This window comes from Mesoplodon densirostris, chromosome 1, assembly GCF_025265405.1.
Source record: "Mesoplodon densirostris isolate mMesDen1 chromosome 1, mMesDen1 primary haplotype, whole genome shotgun sequence".
NCBI classification, from domain to species: Eukaryota; Metazoa; Chordata; class Mammalia; order Artiodactyla; family Ziphiidae; genus Mesoplodon; species Mesoplodon densirostris.
In genome coordinates, this window is record NC_082661.1 from 75,295,072 (window position 1) to 75,315,405 (window position 20,334).

Consider the following 20,334-nt stretch of genomic DNA (forward strand, 5'->3'; position numbering starts at 1 on the left):
TCTGCCATATGAGACTGCAGTGCAGAGACAGCCATCCATGAACCAGGAAGCAGGCTCTCACCAGACACTGAATCTGCAGATGCCTTGATTTTGGACTTCTGGTCTCCAGACCTGTGAGAAGTAAGCTTCTGTTATTTGTAAGATACTCAGTCTATGGTATTTTTGTTATAACAGCCTAAATGGACTAAAATATGCCCTGATTCATCACCCAGCTTATTTCCTTCAGAGCCCTCCTCACTATCTACAGTTACCCTGTTTATTTAAATCCTCAGTTTCCACCATTTCTTCCACCTCTGGCCAGAGGTGCCCTTTGTTGCACAAGTTTTCAATTTTGATGAAGTCCAATTTGTTTATTTTTTCTTTTGTTGCCTGTGTTTTTGGTGTCACATCCAAGAAATCATTGCCAAATCCAATGTCGTGAAGCTTTTTGCCTGTTTTCTTCTAAGAGTTTTATAGTCTTAGCTTTTACGTGTAGGTCTCTGATCCATTTTGAATTAATTTTTATATATGGTGTAAGGTAAGGGTCTAACTTTACTTCTGTGCATATGGATAACAATTTTCCCAACACTATTTGTTGAAAAGACTGTCTTTTTCCCATTGAATGGTCTGTACTCTTGTCGAAATTGTTTGACCATATATATGAGGATTTATTTCTGGGTGGATACTATCTTTTTTTTTTTTTTTTTTTTTTTTTTGCGGTATGCGGGCTTCTCACTGTTGTGGCCTCTCCCACCACGGAGCACAGGCTCCAGACGCACAGGCCCAGCGGCCATGGCTCACGGGCCCAGCCGCTCCGCGACATGTGGAATCCTCCCGGCCCGGGGCACGAACCCGTGTCCCCTGCATCGGCAGGCAGACTCCCAACCACCGCGCCACCAGGGAAGCCCTGGATACTATCTTTTAAAGTAATGTATCACTAAACAGTTTTGTAGTAACACTGGGATATTCAGATGAATCAATGAAACAAAATGGAGAGTGTATTCTGTAGTGTATAAAAGTGGCATCACATTATGAAAGAACAGGAATAATATATTTTTAAAAGTTCTAGGACAGTTGGTTAATTACTTAGAAAACTAAAGTAACATCTTTTCTCCAATTAACTTCTTTTTCCTAGTTAATCCCAAAAGGATGAATTTCCCAAATTAATCCAAGTTAATCCCAAAAGATCTAAAAAGTAAAAATAATACATCTGTACGTGTCTCTGAAACATTTGATATTTTCTAAGCATAAAAATGTTATGGACATTTTGAAACACATACAGAAGTTATGGGCAAATCTTGTTTCATCTACATTATCCCACTTCCCTCTAGCCCCATTCTGCACTGATTTATTGTGAAGCAAATATTAGACATATCACATGAACGTATTCATAACGTAGAATATGACTTGCAAGGATGGCTAATCTCTAGTCATAGTTACATTTCAAAGAAATATTGACAAGGGGTACAAATATATTGACAAAATAGCCTAAGAAAATACTTCAGAATGTCAAATCAGACAGACCAGAAGAACATGGTTAAGCTATTTTTCTCAAACATGTTTACAATTAAATTACTAATGGAACAACTGATAAGAATGCTACTAAATGACCTATATCTTATAGTTCCTTCTTAGGTTTACGACTCACAGTTTTCTTTCTTTAGCTTGTGCCTCATTTAAAAGAAAATTTTCCACAAGGAATCTACCAATTTGGCATTTCTAATTCTAAAACATGACACTAAAGAGGGAAATTCCACCAGTGAAAACTCTTTTCTCCCATCATACTCTGCTCGGCAGCATTTGTCCTCATTGTATTATTTTTTTAAATCTGAGCTTGTTTAGCAACCCTCTTCCCACCTGGTATGCAAAGGCATGTAGTGAATTGTCAATTATTGTAGTTTTGAAAGATATCTTCCAAGGATATTTAAGTCCTTTATATGGTTTTCTTGTACACAAACTAATGTTCATGAAAAAGCTAGTGCCTAAAGATAAAAATAAAAACAAATTAACTAAAACCTCAGTAAAGCTGTTGTTTTAAAAAAGGGAGGGAGAGAGAGAGAGATGGCAACTAAATGCCATACCTGACTCTAGAGTGGATTTAATACTAGAAGGAAAAAAAAACTATAAAGGACATTATTAGGTCAGTTAACTAAATTGGAATACAGTTGATCAGTTAGATAGAAATGTATCAATGTTAAATTTACTAAAGTTGATTACTATCGTTATGTCAGAGAATCACCCTATTCCTAGGAAATATGCATCGAAATATTATAAAGGACCGTGATGTGTGTAATCTTTTTTATTTGTGTAACTTACTCTCAGATGGTTCAGAGATTATTCATAATGTATATAATATCTGTCTTATCTGTTATAGATAAATAGATCTAGACAATTGATAAGATAAAGCAAATGTGATAAAATGTTAGCAATAGGTAAATATGGGTAAGAGATATATGGGTTCCTTTGTACTATTTTTACAATTTTTCTATGTGCAGTTCTAAATAAATTGAAAAAAATTAAATATGATTGAGATCATGATTCTCATAAAAAGGTCCACCCTCATCTGGCCCCTGCCTACCTTTGCAGTCTCATCTTCATTCACCCAAAAGTACTCTGTGCTTTTGTTATCCTATGTTAATCTCTAATCTCGGTTCCTTCACAGACTACAGATACATTTTTCTGTCTGGAATGTCCTCAAAACATTTTCTCTGCTCCAAAACCTTCTAATCATCCTCACTACTCTGCTGTAATATATCCATCATGATGAAATAGGTTAGGACACTGGTTATGAGCAACAACTTTGCACTCAGGTAGACTGGGGCTCAAGACCTGCCTCTTATTCTTCCCGCCTATCACACCTCAGGCAAGTTATTTTCCTCTCTAAGCTTCCAGTTTTCCCATATGCAAAAAGAGAATAAAAATAGTGACATCAGACTGATGGGAGTGGATGAGAAGTTATGTATTATATGCTTAGCACAGAGCCTGGCAAATTAAGCATTCATTAAATGCTAGTCTTCCCCTTGCTTCCCCTGTCCCCCTCACTACCCACCTCCCACAGCCCCTTGCATTCCCTTCTGGAAAGCACAACATTTTGTTCCATATTTATTTCTCCTACTACTTTATGAGCCCTTGAATGGCAAAGACTACATTCTAGTCACCCCTGATTTTTCCAGCATCTAGAGTGATGTTTCTTGCTCACATACAGCAGTGAAGAACTTGCTATTTCCAAAATCAATGATTTTACTTTGAAAACTAAAACAAGGAATCACTATCAGCTTTTTTTAAATACCTGGCTCTGTAAGACATGGAGACAACCTAAATGTCCATCGACAGATGAATGGATAAAGAAGATGTGTTACATATATACAGTGGAATACTACTCAGCCATAAAAAGAACGAAATAATTCATTTGCAGCAACATGGATGCAACTAGAGATTATCATACTAAGGGAAGTAAGTCAGAAAGAGAAAGACAAATACCATATGATATCACTTATATGTGGAATCTAAAATATGGCACAAATGAACCTATCTATGAAACAGAATCACGGACATAGACAACAGACTGGTGGTTGTCAAGGGGGAGGGGGTTGGAGGAGGGATGGAGTGGGAGGTTGGGGTTAGCAGATGTCAGCTATTATATATGGAATGCATAAACAACAAGGTCCTACTGTATAGCCCAGAGAACTATATTTAATATTCTATGATAAACCATCATGGAAAAGAATATTTTAAAAATGTGTGTGTGTATATATATATATATATATATATGTATGTATGTATAACTGAATCACTTCACTGTATAGCAGTAATTAACACTGTAAGTCAACTATACTTCAATAAAAAAATAATAAATAGATAAATACCTGGCTCTGAAAATGTCTGAGAATTACAGTTAGTCAAAATATATTTTAGCCTTCAACTAATTTATAAATACTAGGATCTTTACAAAAGATGATTTCTAATTTATAAGTTAGGAAATCAACTTGGTTCTTTGTGGCTAGGATTTAAGGTACTTGAGAAGGAGTAGAAGGAAATAGGTGAGTTTAAAGTGTTGGCACCAGGACTTAGAAGTTTGGTCTTCATCCTGTGAATAAATATTTAAAAGGAGAGTGCAGTGACCCAGTTTATAACTTGAGAAATCAGTCTGAGAAGAATGTGAGGTATGAACTGGGTCAAAGAGAAATTAGTTACAGTAAGGCATTTCAGGAATGGGCTCATTCTCTACACAGGAGACAAGGGCTTGGATAAAATGCCGATAAATAGAGATAGAGATAAGAGGGGGAAACGAAGGAGGAAGCCTCTATGCTCCTAAGGTGGCATCAATGACATCTGACCAACTGAACGGGGATATGGTGGTGAGGGGGAAGGAAAATGCCCTTGGTCATGTGTCATCGTGAACTGACAATGAATGCAAGAGGAGGTGAAAGGTATTGTGGGAAGTGAGAAATAATAGGTTCAAATTTTGATAAGTTACATTTGAAGTAGCTGAGGGATTTCCAAATAGAGGTGATCAGTAGACAATTATAAATGGATGTTTGTGTTTGAGAAGCATGAGTCCACATGCTAGAAATCAGGAAGGAATAAAACACATGTTTCTATAAAGTCTTCAGGTGTAAGTATTGGGACTCACTCTATGAAACTTAGCAGTTCTGGGGCTTATTGGTAGGAATGTCTAAATACATTAATCTACTTAACCTTAATGATAACCTTAGTAGGACAGTTAAAGCTCCAAATCTAGACATGTATGTTTACTGGAGACCACTCCCCAATTTTTTTTTTCCCTCTAGCAACAGCAGCACTTTCTAAAGAGTATGAAATTATGAAAGGAATGGGAGCCTTGAGGTCAGAATGGATTCAGATCTGAGCTTGGTCAGTTATTGGGTGAGTTACATTTAATAAATGACTTAATCACTCAGCCTCAGTTTCTTCACCTTTAAAGGAAGATAGCAGTGGTAACCTTAGGGTTGCTATAAAGAGAGGCAAAACAGCATAGTGGCCAAGAACATGAGCCCTGAAAACAGACTGTCCTGAGTTTGAATTCTGCCTGTGCTATTCATTAGCTGTGTGACCTTGGCTAAGTTTCTGAACTTCTCTGGGCCTCAGTTTCCTTACCTGTGAAAAAGGGGTACCCTTTCCTTTGCTGTTTTTGAGTTGGTCAGTGACCAGTGTCATGCTTCCCAGTGCACCACTCCTGCAGAGAGAAACGAAGCACCTCCCCAAGAACAGGGTGAAGGTGCAAGTCGGGGACCACAGAAATTGTTACTGGGTGCCTGAAAGTTCAAGGCCACACTTGGAAAAAGACTTGCAGTTCTGGCAAAAGAAGAATGATTCAATTGTAACTGTCATCTGATCAGGACTGGGCAGGAATAGAGGCCAGGGTGGCCTTCCTGGTTCAGAAGAGTGTAAATGAGGGTTAGACTCTCAGTATGAAACAGCTGGAAAGGTACCTGTCCAGCCCTTTTTTTTTTTTTAACATCTTTATTGGAGTATAGTTGCTTTACAGTGGTGTGTTAGTTTCTGCTGTATAACAAAGTGAATCAGCTATACATATACATGTATCCCCTTATCTCCTCCCTCTTGCGTCTCCCTCCCTCCCACCCTCCCTATCCCACCCCTCTAGGTGGATACAAAGCACGGAGCTGATCTCCCTGTGCTATGCGGCTGCTTGCCACTAGCTATCTCTTTTACATTTTACATTTGGTAAAACATGCCACTCTCTCACTTCGTCCCAGCTTACCCTTCCCAGCCCTTTCTTTTGAAAGACAAGGATCCTGGAGCCCAGGGAGGTTGTCTGCAGACCATCATACTGCACACCAGTGACTGAGACAGGACTCCTGACTCTCACTTCAGTGCTCCTTTCTTCACATCACACCTTTACATAATACAGATGGCCTCAGATCTGAGAACTGCTAAAAAATACTGCAGTGGTTATTCTTTCTGTTCTGAGGAAAACAAATCAGAGATCTGAAAACATACCAAATACTCAGGCATTATGTTTTACATTATACACATTTAAAAAATACATATTGTGACGACACTATAATCAGAATGTTTGGCCTTGCATTAAACACAACTTTTAAATGAGAATGAAAAGTTAAAATCCACCGAAAGAATCATCTGTGCATCTTCCTAATATACTTTCCTAGCTTCACCTCTAACAATACCTAATTCCTCACCCTTTTCCTGTGGCAATATTTTTTTACGTTTCTACCTTTGCATGTGCTGCTTCCTGTGCCTAGAAGCCTATTTTCTTCATAAACTGACTCATTTGTTCAAGTTACTAGGTTCTCCGTGTAATCTTCCTATTCCAATTCTAGTCCTATTGGTTTTTGCATTTGGTACATTCTAGCACTTAATGGACCTTAATTATTTGTATGTGACAGTGTCTTCAGCCAGTAACGATCTCCTCAGAAACGTCCCAAGCCTTAAGGAGTGCTCAACACCAGCACTTCTCCCACACTTTTACAGAATTAGAAATAAAAATGAGATCTAAGCAAAGCAACGGTGAACACGGGATTCACTATGTAAGTTACTTGCAATAGGAGGAGGCGGACTTTGGATGGTGAGTCTGTGGGTCCTTATTACATATTTAAAAATAAAAATTCTGTTTAACTAAGGTACAGTAACTAGAAATTATTTACACGAGGGAGAAGATTGGCCTTTCTATATTACCGGTTACTCCACAAAGGTTCCTCTTTGACTTTAAACTGTCCACATGTTCCCTGCATTAATAAACATGTAAAGTCTAAATGGGCAATTAAAGGTTAAATCTCTCTTTCCCTTAGTGGGCCTGATTTTTGCATTAGAATTCACGGGTCACTAGACATTTGCTTTGGGTGTGAGCAGTTTGTTTCCTTCCGTTTTTAGCAGGAACAATATGCACCGGGTTAAAATAATCCCTAGGCTTGGTTTTTGGTGACACGAACGGAAGGTGCGCATTTTGGGCTCCCTCATCACCACAGCCAAATAACACGTATTTATCCGGCGCCGAGTTATACACAAGGATCAAAAGCGAGGAGTTAACAAGGCAACACCACGGACTTCCCCTTACAAGGGGCCCGTGGCTTTTGCGAGGAAAGGCTTGCACTGGGTCCGGTACGGGAACGCTAACCTCTTGAGCACACAACCAGCTACGTCGACAGCCTGGGTAGACCTGCTGTGCAGAGGAGGGCTGCGGCCCGCCCCAGTCCACGTGGGCTTGGACGCCGCGCTCGGACGTTCGAACGCCGTCCCTGCGGCCTCCGCCAATGGGGAAAGCGGGCCTCGAGGCTCCGCCCCCCGCCGTCGAAGACGTCACGGCGTCGCCCTGGGCGCGCGGGCCGCGGGGCTCCTGGGCTTCCGCCCCCAGAGGTCTGCTCGCTGTTGGGTGTTCCGTGAGGGTGTCTTCTCCGCCAGGTGTTGTCACTGTCGCCGCCTTCGCCGTCTGCACCATGGCTTTCGTAACCAGGCAGTTCGTGCGCTCCATGTCCTCCTCGTCCACCGCCGCGGCCTCAGCGAAGAAAATCCTCATCAAGCACGTGACGGTCATCGGCGGCGGGCTGATGGGCGCCGGCATCGCCCAGGTGGGCAGTCCTCGGGCAGCGCTCCCCGCTCGCTTTCCTGCCCCCACCCCGACAGGAAAGCGCTGGCGGTCCGCGACCCGGCGGGGGTTGTCAGGCCCGGAGACCAGCGTTCACGCGAGCCCCGGGGAGTTTCCACCCCGACCCTCCCCCGTGTAGTTGAAATGTCTGGGCTTCTTAGTCTGCAGTCCCCCAAAGATCTAGTGTTCTTGCGCCGAGCCTCAGTTTACGGGGGTTGGCTTCCAGAGACCCGCACTGCGATCAGTTTTAATTTTATTAGTTTTTTATAATTCTGCAGCCGTTGTCAGAGCAGTTTTCTGCTCTCTAGATGGTCTTTTCTCCTTTCCCAGTGTTTGCTTGCTGAGTTACAAAGGATAATAGTAGTCAGCACTTTTGTAGCATTTGGTAACGTTACCTAATCGGCGCTTGTGAGGCCCTGGGACTCCACCAAGTGCTGCGCAAGAAGTCTTTGACCTAGTGCCCTCTGGCGCTGGGTGGAGTGGGAGGGGAAGGCAGAGCGGTTGAGGGCTCTGAAGGAGTCGCTAATCTCAGTGTGCATCTTCAGGACTCTGCCCGGTTCCAACTAAGCTGTTGATTCAGGGTCAGTTGTGCAGCTGTTACATAGGTACTGTGATCCTTGTGTTTTTACTGATTGAGTTTTAGCGGTTATATTCCAGCTCGTATTGGGGAACCGTGATTTTCATAGCCTACCTGATTATATGCTTAGCATGTCGGCCGGCCCTTTGTTACTTGTACTGTTGGACTGGGGGAGGAGGCATTTATCTAATTTTTCTAAGGGGAGAACTCAAGTTCAGTGGCTATGATCATGAAGGAGTTTAATTCTTGTAGTGTCTGTTTCCAGCCAAGTCCATGCTTCTATGCTTGCTTTGTAGAAGAATCTTTGCTTATTATTATATATCTTAAAACTTCCCAGACTGCAAGTTTTTTGCAACATATTAATTGGATTGCATTTTCTTCTAAAATGTGTATTTCATTAATTTTTTTATACTTCTGACTCCCATTTCTTCTCAGATCATGTTTTTGGACATATATTGCCCTTTTTATTGTGTACATGCCCTGGCTGCTGGGTTATGGTGTCCCCTTAATCTTTATTATACGTGAGATGGGAGGAGTAGGTCCCTTTAACATGAAAGTTTATTATACTACGTGATACTTAAAAGAAAGTTTAGGTTGAGTGCATTTGTATCTCCCTGCTCCACCCAAATCTCCCTATGCTGTGAGAGTGAGATTTGTTGTGGGCAGGTATAAAGTAATGTATTTGTTTAAAAACATCTAAACAACATCTTAGTGACAAGATATTAGGCCTTAAGCCCCCAATAACAATATAGGAAATGGGTCCAGAAACTATTGTTGATGGTCCCTTGAAGACATCAGTGGAAGAGGATTAGAAACTAAGTAGAAAGCATCACTTCAGCTTTTGTACAAATTCAGGTTGCTCAGTTCTTGGAGTACTGTATCCACTACTGGCCAAAAAAATGTTATGTTGCACAAAAAGGCACACACGTAACACCTAAAATTATGGGTGTGGTGTTGGAGCTTTCATCTGAGAAAGGAGGGAGGAGACTGACAATGATGGGCATTCAGACTTGTGGATCAAATCCTTGAGTAGTTGGACCAGGGTGGCGTGCCTTTTGAAACCTAAGGGGTAAAAAGGAAAGCTATTTACCCCACACATTGGAAATATAATGGAATTATCATTCAAGAAGTTGATAAGGACCAAAGATTTAAATAGTGGACAGTCCTAGGGAACAGTAGTTCTGTCCTTACATAACAAGGTTTAAAAGAGCCTCAGCCACTGTAGGTGACAGCTTTAACCCTGTGGAGGGGAACCGCACTTCCCTGCATTATATCTCTGTGTGCCACTTTCAGCCAGTTGGTTGCTTTCGGCCGTTTAGCTGATCCATTTTTGCACTCTATCCTGCAGCATGCTGTTCGAGGCAGTTTTGCCTCATTCTTCATGCTCCTTGACCTACAGCTTTTGTCACAGGGTAAATCTGTTTTGCTTATTTAGTGCCACAGCTATTAGTTGGTGTGGTTTGACTGTAGATTGGATCCAGTTCACTGTGGGGAATTGGGATGGCCTATGCTGGCTCTGTGCTAACATGGAAAAGTTACTTCTGTGCCTTGCTTTACTAATCTCTGAGGTAGGAGTAGCCTCCTAGGAGTATGGAGAGGATTGAATGAAGCAGCACACGTCAAGCACTTAGCACAGTGGCATCTAGTAAGAGCTCACAGAATGTTAGCTGCCTTCAGGGTTATTACCATCATGGTGTTATCCTTGTCCTTTTGTCATTGTCCCCTCATGCCACGCCCATCTCTGAACCTTGCTGCTGTGGTAGGCCTGTAATGTTAAGATGGAGAGCACTGGTTGTGATTCTGTTCCATCTTGCTTAATCTTGAAGGCAAATGCCAGTTGTTGACTGCAGTTTGTTCAGGGACCTCTGAAAAGAGGGAAGGCACTTTTTATACTCCTCAGTAAAGCCTTAAAAACACAAGCACAAACTAACGTCTAAGTTTATGCTACTAATTCACACTTAGCTTCACTCTCCAGAACTCTTTCTGAAGTAGTTTTTTTTTTAATTAAAAAAAAATTTTTTTTTGGTGGCACCAGGTCTTAGTTGCGGCAGGCGGGCTCCTTAGTTGCAGCTCACGGGCTCCTTAGTTGTGGCATGCATGTGGGATCTAGTTCCCTGACCAGGGATCAAACCCGCGTCCCCTGCATTGGAAGGCGGATTCTTAACCACTGCACCACCAGGGAAGTCCTGTGAAGTAGTTTTAATTTTAATCAAGGTGTAATTCTGTTTACATTTTTAACTTTTAAAAAAATTTATCATTTTTTGCCATATGTTCCAGTTCATGCTGAGTAGGATAAAAAAAAAAACTGAGTAGATTTTGTGGGAGCCTGACACATTTCTCAGGCAATTAAGCAATTTAAGACGAGTGAGGCCTGTGTTTAATTATACGTAGTTGATCAGAGCACAGGCCATTTGTATATTTGTATTCTCTAAGAGTATCTACTTTGCCTGTCATTACTTTTGCTTGTTTTAATTTAAAAAAAACAAAACAAAAGCTGTGGGTTAATATTTAAGTAAGGTTAACTTGTTTTGTGTGTTTGCCCATTATTCTGACTTGGGTTTGATTGCCAGTTTATCTTCAGCTGGATACTTAGGCCAGCAAAGAAGCTTCCAGCAGTAATTGACCCTTGAGTGGGAGACAGGTTGATTTTTGCTTTGTAAAGAAGGGAAAAAAAGGAAAAAAGTTATTAGCTGTGCATCTCTTCAATTTATAGAATGAGTCAGAGCTTTGCTTCTTGCATTGCCTTTTTTTATATGAGGAGCCCAGAGAGCTTATAGCTTTTGTTAATTTACTAGTGAGAAGCCAGTGGGCTTTCTGGGAATGGCATTTTAGGGGCTGGATTTCTTGGCTCTCTGGTACAACCTTCCTTTCAGTGCACTACACTTCTTTGAGGAAGTGAGAGTTCGCATCTTGAAGGAGGCTGGAGCTGAGTTCACACCGAAAGCTTTTTTATTTATTCCTCTTAAAGAGCAAAAAGTGCACATTTTTTCTGGGGAGAGCTCCTTAGGCTATTAAAACAAGGGGAGGGGTATTCTAAGCTACAAGTACACGTTTCCCTGACATTTGTAGTACTCTGCGATGCTTGATGAGGACTCAAGTGGATAGGAAGTCTTCTCCCCAGCCTCTGCATTTGTTTGCCCATCTCCTTTTTCCTGCCCCCAACTTTGAATTTTCTGATGCTGAGTAGAAGAATGATCAGAGTTGCTTTGTGTTGTTTAGCTTTATTCTTTTCTGTCGCTACAGTGAGTATGCCTCTGTTGAGGTTTGTTTGAAAACAGCAGTGGCCTAGGAGAAGTTTTAGGAGCACAGGAGGCTGGCACAGTCACTTGGCTGTAAGCTCTCATTTTGACTCAAAGTCCTCTATGGAGGGAATAGTTGTTTTTGGTTTTGTTTTGTTTTGTTTCTTTTATTTTTGGCTGCGTTGGGTCTTCATTGCTGTGCGCAGGCTTTCTCTAGTTGCGGCGAGCGGGGGCTTCTCTTGTTGACAAGCACAGGCTCTAGGCATGTGGGCTTCAGTAGTGTGGCACGCATGCTCTAGAGTGCAGGCTCAGTAGTTATTGTGCACGGGCTTAGCTGCTCCACAGCATGTGGGATCTTCACGGACCAGGGCTTGAACCCATGTCCCCTGCATTGGCAGGCGGATTTTTAACCACTGTGCCACCAGGGAAGTCCCATGGAGGGAATAGTTTTATTCCCAGGTGTTAACTTTGTCCTCAAGGGTATGGGCTGTGTGTTTGTCATGAAGTTCTTCCCTCATTTACTTCCCTCATTTACAATGTTGTTGCCCATTTCTTTATTGGGCTGTTCTCTGATACCCACGATGTACTAGGACAGTAAAATCAGCTTCTGTCAGCGTATTAGTCTTTGGACTTGGGGTGTGGCTGGAGATACTGTAGAAGAGGTAGGGCTGACAGGCAGAAAAATGAATGCCGTAGAATATGTTTGGGTATTGTAGAGCAGAAATGGTACCTCAGTCAGGTTTTGGGTTTTCTCTGCCGTGTCCTAGATCCACCTCACTGTTATCTGCCCCTTTCTTTTTTTTTTTTTTTTTTTTTTTTTCCTTTTTGCGTTATGTGGGCCTCTCACTGTTGTGGCCTCTCCCGTTGCGGAGCACAGGCTCCGGATGCGCAGGCCCAGCGGCCATGGCTCATGGGCCCAGCCGCTCCGCGGCATATGGGATCCTCCCAGACCGGGGCACGAACCCGTATCCCCTGCATCGGCAGGCGGACTCTCAACCACTGCGCCACCAGGGAGGCCCTATCTGCCCCTTTCTTGAGTTTCTCATTTCCTTTCCTCCTCCTTCTCTCTTCTCCCCATATCTGCCTTAGGCACATACCTCACTGCCTAGCTCTCCTGGGACCACAGGAAGATAATGCTGCTGCTTTCTGTTCTATATCTCCCTCTAGGTTATGCTGACTATGTGATAGTTTCCGCTCAGCGGTGGTCTAATGCCTGGAAGTGAGCAGGCTGTAAGGTGCCTGCTGGAGTTTGGATCCCAGCCCTTCCTCTCCTGGCTGTGGGAATCTTGGGCGAGTCTCTTAACCCCTCTCTGCTTCTTCCCTTATCTACGAATAATGATACTTGTCTCAGTGTTCTGAGAGTTCTATGAGCTAAGTGCTTAGACTGTACTAGTGTTTTCAATGGTAACTGTTGAGTAAATGTTAGCTGCCTTTATGTAGATCCATCAGCTGTAATCTGGTGATGACTTCTCTTATTTTAGATTCTCTTAACTGTCTTTGAAGATATGATAGGGAGCTATGGAGAGTTTAAACAATTCTAAAGATTTTAAGACTAATTGTGTGGGCTGTTGAGAGAGATAATCTTAGTGCTTTGTTCACTTGTATTTGGGCATTACAGTAAGTTCATAGTCATAAAGCATTTGCAACAGAGCCTGACACTTAAACAACACTACAGATGTGGCATTTTTTTCTGTTCCAAGCACTTTAATGTCTCTGTCATTTCGTGTGACTATTATGATATTCATCCCTGCAGAGATGGCACTTGGAGTCGAGGGTCAGAGGCAGAGCAGGGCCTGGAACTCAGGTCTCTCAACTACTCTTCTGCTCGCTGGAGATCCCTGTGGCTGCAGTGACCACAGTTCTACCTGCACCTTTGGCCTCTGCTGTCTTGTGGGGAGAAGTATGGCTTCCATGGGCAAGGGGATTTTTTGTGGGTATCTGGAATCAGCAGTTATCAGCTTGACCTCTCTTCAGCTCTAGATTCAAAGTTAGAGTCACCTGCTGGTCATCTCCATCCTCTGCTACTATCTTTCTGCCCATAATAGACTCAAATTCACCTGGCAAGACTTCTTGGTTCTCTCCAGCTTTCCCGAAGAGTTTCCTCCCTCTGTGATTGCCGTTGTTGATCTTCTGGCCACTTCATGCCCTGCAAAGACAGGATTGCTGTCAGAGTGTCCACCATACAGCAGAAGGCTCTGAGGCTTTCCTCCGAGGAGAGCTGTTTCCCCTGTTCTTTCCTTTGTAATTCCTAGACCAGGCATTGATACCTGAATTGTTGAGGAAACATCTTAATTGGTTCATTTCAGCAGAATCTAATAGGAAAGAAACACTCATCCTAATAACTATTGCCATATTAATCTTCTGAGAGAGCAGTTTGGAATTGCAGCTCTCTCCTCTACTCAGAAAGTCTGCATCCTGGCAACATCCTTCAGAGATTCTTAAATATAACTAAGAGTTGGTTGATGCCACTGACATGCCCAGCTATCCCATCTCCTTTCCAGAATTTGTGGGAGATGGGAGTGGAGGGTCCAGGGAGAGAATTTATTTTCTCTACATTACCAAACCCAGATGCTTACTGAATTTTTAAAAAAAATTGTGTATTTAACAGGCTCACTTAAAAATTGAGGCACATTTCCTTGGCTTTTTAGAAATGCTATTTAAAATACAAAAATCTCAGTTTAAAAAAGAGGCCAGCCAATGAACTTAACTGTTTTAAGTACAAACCAGCTATCTGTGGTGGTGGTCGAAAGCCTCAGTGGAATGCCTTTTTCTGATTGTTGAAGTTTGTGAAGACAGCTTGTGTTGATGGCAGAGTTCACGGCATTGCACAGAGACAATCATACACCCCGACTTGCCAGCTCTGAGAGATGCAACTGATTTATGACTTTTTTCCTCCCTGGATCAAATCATGAGAACCCAAGGGCAGGCCTAGATGCAAAGGCACAGCAGCCTCTGGGGCGCAGCAGCCTCATGGGGAGCAGCGACTCTGTGTACTTATTCTGGGCCAGACACTTACTTACTCTGGGGATCGAGAAGTCAGAATTTGCATTTGGCAGATGGTACATACAACTTTGCCGTTTTTCAGAGAGAATGTAATGTTGATGAAATGCAGCCCTCCTGTAGTGTAGGGACACATGGAACATCTCACCGGACCAGTTGATGTAATTCTCACAAATTCTCCACTCAAATTATACTTCAGAGAAGGGGCTTCAAATCTGGTGGTATGTTTGCAAAAATAGAGAAATCCAGCAAGCTTCTGCTTGGCATGTTTCCTTGGTCCTGTGGCTGGAGTACTCAGGGGCTTTGACAAGTGTGCTGTTCACTGGGCCTATTTTTACAGCTCTGAGCACCCTTGTCCAAAAATATTTCTCTCTGGCTAAGCCTGCTTTCCACCAAGGCTAGAGAAGTCATAGAGCTGAGGACATAGCCTTCAAATAAATTTTTTTCCATTGCAGACTGCTTGTCCTCGAGGTCTTACAGTGTAGGTCACTATCACATAAAACAGGAGTTCTCAGTGGGTTGATTCAGATTATTGGCACTCAGGTTAAAGTGCCAGGGAGAGCCCTCCTTATTTATTGAAAAAATAACATGTCTATTGGAGGAGGGAAAAAGACCTCTTTATTTTTGTGATCCCCTCTTCCGCTACCGTCTCCTCAGAAAGCTGGGGATAATTTATCACTGAAAATTTGAGAAGAGTGAGTGTGACTGATTTCCTTGTATCCAAGACACATGAAATTCTTTTCTAAGTAAGAGAAAATTCAGTAATGTAATTAAAAAAATCAAATCAGGTGTGAATCATCAATATCACTCTTGTCAACAAACAATGCTGATAAGCTGGTGCAAACCACCCCAAAACTTTAGACTTAAGTTTACAAAGCAACACTATAAATCAGTAGGTTTCATGCCTTGAGCAGGGGTCATTGTGGTGCAGGAACTTTAGCAAAACAACTCAGGCTAATTCTAGACCTGCTGGAATTAACCGTCAGAGCACTGTTGCTGTGAAGAGTCATGGTCCTGTCTTCTGACATACATGTGTGCACATATCTCTTGGGTGAAATTACAATTTCAATTACAGTCTTGCTGGATTACGAGATATGAATATATTTGACTTCAGTAGATAATGCCAAACATTTTTCCAAAGTGGTTATACCAGTTTACAGTTCTGCCTTCAGGGTATGAAGATTCTCTTTGCTCTATAGGATTATATTGTTGCTTTAAAGTTTAGTCATTCTGGTGGGTGTAGTGACATTTCATTGTATTTTTATTAGAATTTCCCTGCTTACAATACTAGTGAGGTGAACCCCTTTTCACATGTTTATTGGCCATATAGATATATTCTTGTGTAATATGCTATTAAATTTCATTCCTGTTTAGCTCTCATGTTGTCCTTTTTTTCCCTAATGGATTTTTAGGAAATGTTTATAGATTCTGATTATGAATTCTTATATTCATATTTCAGATATCTTCAGTTCCCTGCATTGACTTTTAATTTTCTTTGTGGTTACCATGAGGCTTACATACAGCAACTTGTACAGTCTATTTTAATTTAATAACGACTTGAGTTTGATCCCATTCTAAAGCTCAACATTAGTACCCTCCCCGCCATTTAATGTTTTGTTTTTTTGTTTTTTTGGGTTTTTTAAAATGTTGAGCCTTCTTTTAATTTATTTATTTTTATTTTTGGCTGTGTTGGGTCTTCGTTTCTGTGCGAGGGCTTTCTCTAGTTGTGGCGAGCGGGGGCCACTCTTCATCGTGGTGCGCGGGCCTCTCACTGTCACGGCCTCTCTTGTTGTGGAGCACGGGCTCCAGATATGCAGGCTCAGTCGTTGTGGCTCACGGGCCTAGTTGCTTCGCGGCATGCGGGATCTTCCCAGACCAGGGCTCGAACCCGTGTCCCCTGCATTAGCAGGCAGATTCTCAACCACTGCACCACGAGGGAAGCCCATTTAATGTTTTTGATGTCACATTTTACACCTTTTTATCTTGTATATCCCTTAACTAATTATTATAATCATAGTTATTTTTACGACTTTTGTGTTTTAATATTCATGCTAGCTTATAAATGATTAATCTACCTTTACTATATATTTACCTTTCCAGTGAGATTTGTTCTTTCATATGTGTTCTTGTTACTAATTAGCGCCCTTTCTTTTCAGCTTAAAGTCCCTTTAACATTTCTTGTAAGGCTGGTTTAGTAGTGATGAACTCTTTCACTCTGAGCAATAACTTTGCCAGGTAGAGTATTCTTGGTTGGAAGTTTTTTCTTTCAGCACTCGGAATGTATTGTGCCACTCCCTTCTGACCTACAGAGTTTCTGCTGTTGGTCTTACTGTGGCTTCCCTTGTGTGTAGCAAGTTGTTTTTCTCTTGATGCTTTTAATATTTTCTCCTTGTCTTTTTTTTTTAATTCAACACCCATTTATTCTTTAATTCTGCCCACATGGAGACACCCTCCTTGAAAAGGTGTTAAATCTTTCGTTCACTTTAGCACCTTATGCTGAAAACACGTGTTCCAAGGTTTTAACTATGAGATCCACATTCTTAAAGCATTAATTCTTAAACCTCATCTAGATTTCTCCCCCTTGGTTGGGGGGAGATGACCCAAACACAGCGAAGAACAGCTCAGGACTGTGGGCTCTGCTTGCCCAGAAGACCTTGCAGCTCCCCTGACCACCCAGCTGGAGCCAGGATTAGGGCCCTGAGACGAGGGGTGCCTGCCGGGCTGCCGCCACCACCACGGGCCCCAACTCCTGTCCTCTTCACTGGCTTGCTGTCACCTCTAGTTTCCCTGGAGCTGGGGGATTCCAGACCGTCTCTGCTCACACTTCTGTGTCACGCCTGCTGCCTCAGCACTGCTGATCCACACCAAGGGGGAAAAGCACACAGAACTGCTTTTCAACACACCAACGTTCCACACAAAAGTTATTTGATAAGCCTGCAAGTTCTTTTTCATCAGAGGACATTCCCAAGGCCATGACTTCCCCGGCTCTCCACTGCCCTTGCCCGCAGACTGGACGTGCGTGGCCTCCGTGCTGTGAGTCAGGCACACACCCCCGGCTCCACTCCGGTGCACTGTCCTGCAGAACTGAGGACGGTGCCCTGGGCTCATCAGCAGGATCTGTCCTGAAGCCAGTCCTAGAGTGACAAGAGCCACACCTGCAGGTCTATTCCACTGACCAGCCGCACAGGACCGAGCTGGGCCCACGGACCTGAGAAATGGAATCCAATCCATGAATCCCCCCGCAAACCATATTTTCTGTAGCAGGGTCTGTCAGCCTTGGCCCTATCAGAATTTGGGACCCTGTAGCTTTACTGTGGAGCCGTCTTGGGCACCACAGGACATGTAGCCACAGCCCTGGCCCCCACCAACTAGACGCCAGCAGCACCGCTACCCCTTTCCTGCCCTGCGCATTGCCACGTGCCCTGGGAGGGGGACAAACTGCACCTAGTCGAGAGCCACTGACCTGCAGCTTTTGTTCAGCCCTCCAACTTAAACATTTTAGGAAATAGCAAAATGCACTCTCCACCTGCAAGGAGACCAGGACGCCCCTGGTTTGGGTGATCATTTTTTAGGGTTACATTTGGCCCATCGAGGGGCTCCACACAGGGGCCCGACTTCTGCCTCATCAACAGGACAAATGCCAGGAGCGAACCTCTGGCCTTCCTTCCAGAGTGATATGTCTCAGGGTCCTCAGAGCACGAGTGCTTGTGGACCAGGTGGCTCTGGGCCCCCCTCGTCCCCACCTAGGACCCTGCTCTGAACAGGGCCTGGAGGCCCTACAGGGCCTTGATACCAGCTCAGCGGCCCTCAGCCAGGGATGCGTGTCACACTTGCCCAAGGATTCCTAAAAAGTCCTCGCCAGACAGACCAACAGAACAATCATTTCCAGTAAGGAGACCCTCTCCTGGTCAATCCCCTTGTGCCCAAAGCTTGCCATGTGGTTGTACACATATCTCATTTAATTCTCGCAGTGAGCCTTATTTTATAAAGAAAAAGAATATCAAAGTGTTCAAGGGCCTGCGCACAGCTCCCATTGCAAGTGCATGTGGAAGCAAGGTGCTTCCTCACGCAGCTTTTGGTGATGTCCAGCTACAAACCATCCTAAGCGCCCACTGTTCTGAGCACTGAGCGTAGAAGTAGCCGCTTCCTCTCTGCCCCATCGTCTCAGGTGCAGCAGGGCAGCCGCACCCGTGGTGCCGGCAAGTCCGGCATCTGCAGGGCAGCTCTCCTTGTCTTTCACTTTTGACATTTTAATTATAATATGTCTTGGTGTGGGTCTCTTGGGTTCTTCTTATTTGAAACTCTTTGGGCTTACTGGATCTGGATGTCTGTTTCTTTCCCCAGGTTAGGGAATTTTTCTGCCATTATTTCTTCGAATAAGTTTTCTCCTTTCTCCCTCTCTTCTCCTTCTAGGACACAGTAACGTGAATGTTAGTATACTTGATGTTGTACAATAAGTCTCTTAAGCTATCTTCACTTTTTTCCATTCTTTTTCCTTTGTGCTGCTCTGATTGGTTGAGTTTTATGCTTTGTCTTCTCGTTGACGTGATTCTTCTGCTTTATCTAGTCTGCTGTTTAACTTCTATGGCTTTTTTTTTTTTTCAGTTCAGTTATTGTATTCTTTATCTCTGTGACTTCTGTTTGGTACTTTCTTTATTTTCCATGTCTTTGTTGAATTTCTCCCTGTGTTCATCTATTCTCCTACACAATTTGGTGAACATCTTTATGACCACTACTTTGTACTCTATCAGGTACATTACTTATCTCTGCTTTGTTACGGTTTTTTCCTGAGGTTTTATCTTGTTCTTTCATTTGGAACATATTCCTCTGTTTCTTCAGTTTGCTTGACTCTAAACGGTAGATGGAACAATCACCTCTCCCAGCCCTGAAGGAGTGACCTCGTGTAGAAGGTGAACCCAGTTGTTCATCCCTGCCGCAGCTCCTGGTTTTCTCCAACTTGTGTGCTTATCCAAGTACCCTGTTATGTTTTTAACAGCTCTTAGTAGTTGAGGATGTGCCAAGTCCTGTTAATGTCCCAAAGGGAAGAATCTCAGCATCTAGATTCAGGGCACCTGGAAGCCAGGCCCTCAGGCATCAGCTTTTAAAAGTAATTAGATACATACAGTCCTGTGGAACCTTAGGCATTAAGCGCCTCTGGCCACCAGAGCCAGGTGATCTGGAAGTGTTCCCTGAGTGGCAGCCACAGAAATTAGGGCACCAGATGAGTGTATAAGCTCTTTTCTGGTAGCCCTTTAAGAACTCTTTCTCTGTTGGTTACAGTCCTGTGGGAACCACGAACATAAACCCCACTGACCACCAGAGCCAGGCGATGTAGAGGTGTCCCCTGTCAGCAGTAGCAAAAATCAGGGTGCCAGACGGGTATGAGCTCCTTTCTGGGTGACAACAATTATTACAGTCCTATGGGGCCAGGAATGCAAACTCACCTAGCCTCCAGAGGCAGGCAATCAAGAGACACTGCTTAGCAGCAGCTGCAAAAATTGGGGCACCAGACACGTGCAGAAGCTTCCCACCAGAAGACACTGGTGCTCTGGAGACTGGCACAGGGAGAGCGCAGAGGTGGTGCCTACCGCTCTCCGTACCTGGAGAGTGTTACAGCCGGCTTCTAGATGTGTGTGTGAACTTAGATGCCTGCCCTTCAGGCTGACACTTGAATATAAGCAGGTCAGCTTCCTTTATTTTAAGTCTGGTGTGATCAGCTGCCTCTGAGCTGGGCCCTGGGGTGTGTGAACCTGAGCATGTGAGCCCTTTAAGAGTGGCTTCTCAGATTGCTAGAGTCTTGTGGGTCTTGGGACATGAGCCTTGTTGGTTTTCAAAGCCAGAAGTTTTGGAGGGTCATCTCAAGTGTGTGACCCAAAAGTTGGGATGCCTGATGTGGATGCAAGCCCCTTGCTCTTCAGGGAGAAGCTCCAGGTTCCAAGGTCCCTCCCTGCATGGGG

The 20,334-nt window shown here is 43.4% G+C and overlaps 1 protein-coding gene and 1 non-coding gene across 3 annotated transcripts in view; one reads left to right on the top strand and one right to left on the bottom strand.

The window, feature by feature from the left end:
• Window positions 1-7,265: 7,265 nt before the first annotated feature.
• Window positions 7,266-20,334, top strand: part of HADH (hydroxyacyl-CoA dehydrogenase) — a 49,223-nt gene continuing 36,154 nt past the window's right edge. For both annotated transcript variants that reach the window (XM_060088410.1, XM_060088416.1), the window contains exon 1: window positions 7,266-7,544. In XM_060088410.1, the coding sequence (XP_059944393.1) occupies window positions 7,413-7,544 (132 nt within the window). In that variant the 5' untranslated portion in view covers window positions 7,266-7,412. The remainder of the gene's footprint in view (window positions 7,545-20,334) is intronic.
• LOC132501724 (small nucleolar RNA SNORA43) lies at window positions 18,457-18,590 on the bottom strand. The gene has a single exon (XR_009534296.1). It is a non-coding gene; the product is annotated as a small nucleolar RNA SNORA43 (small nucleolar RNA).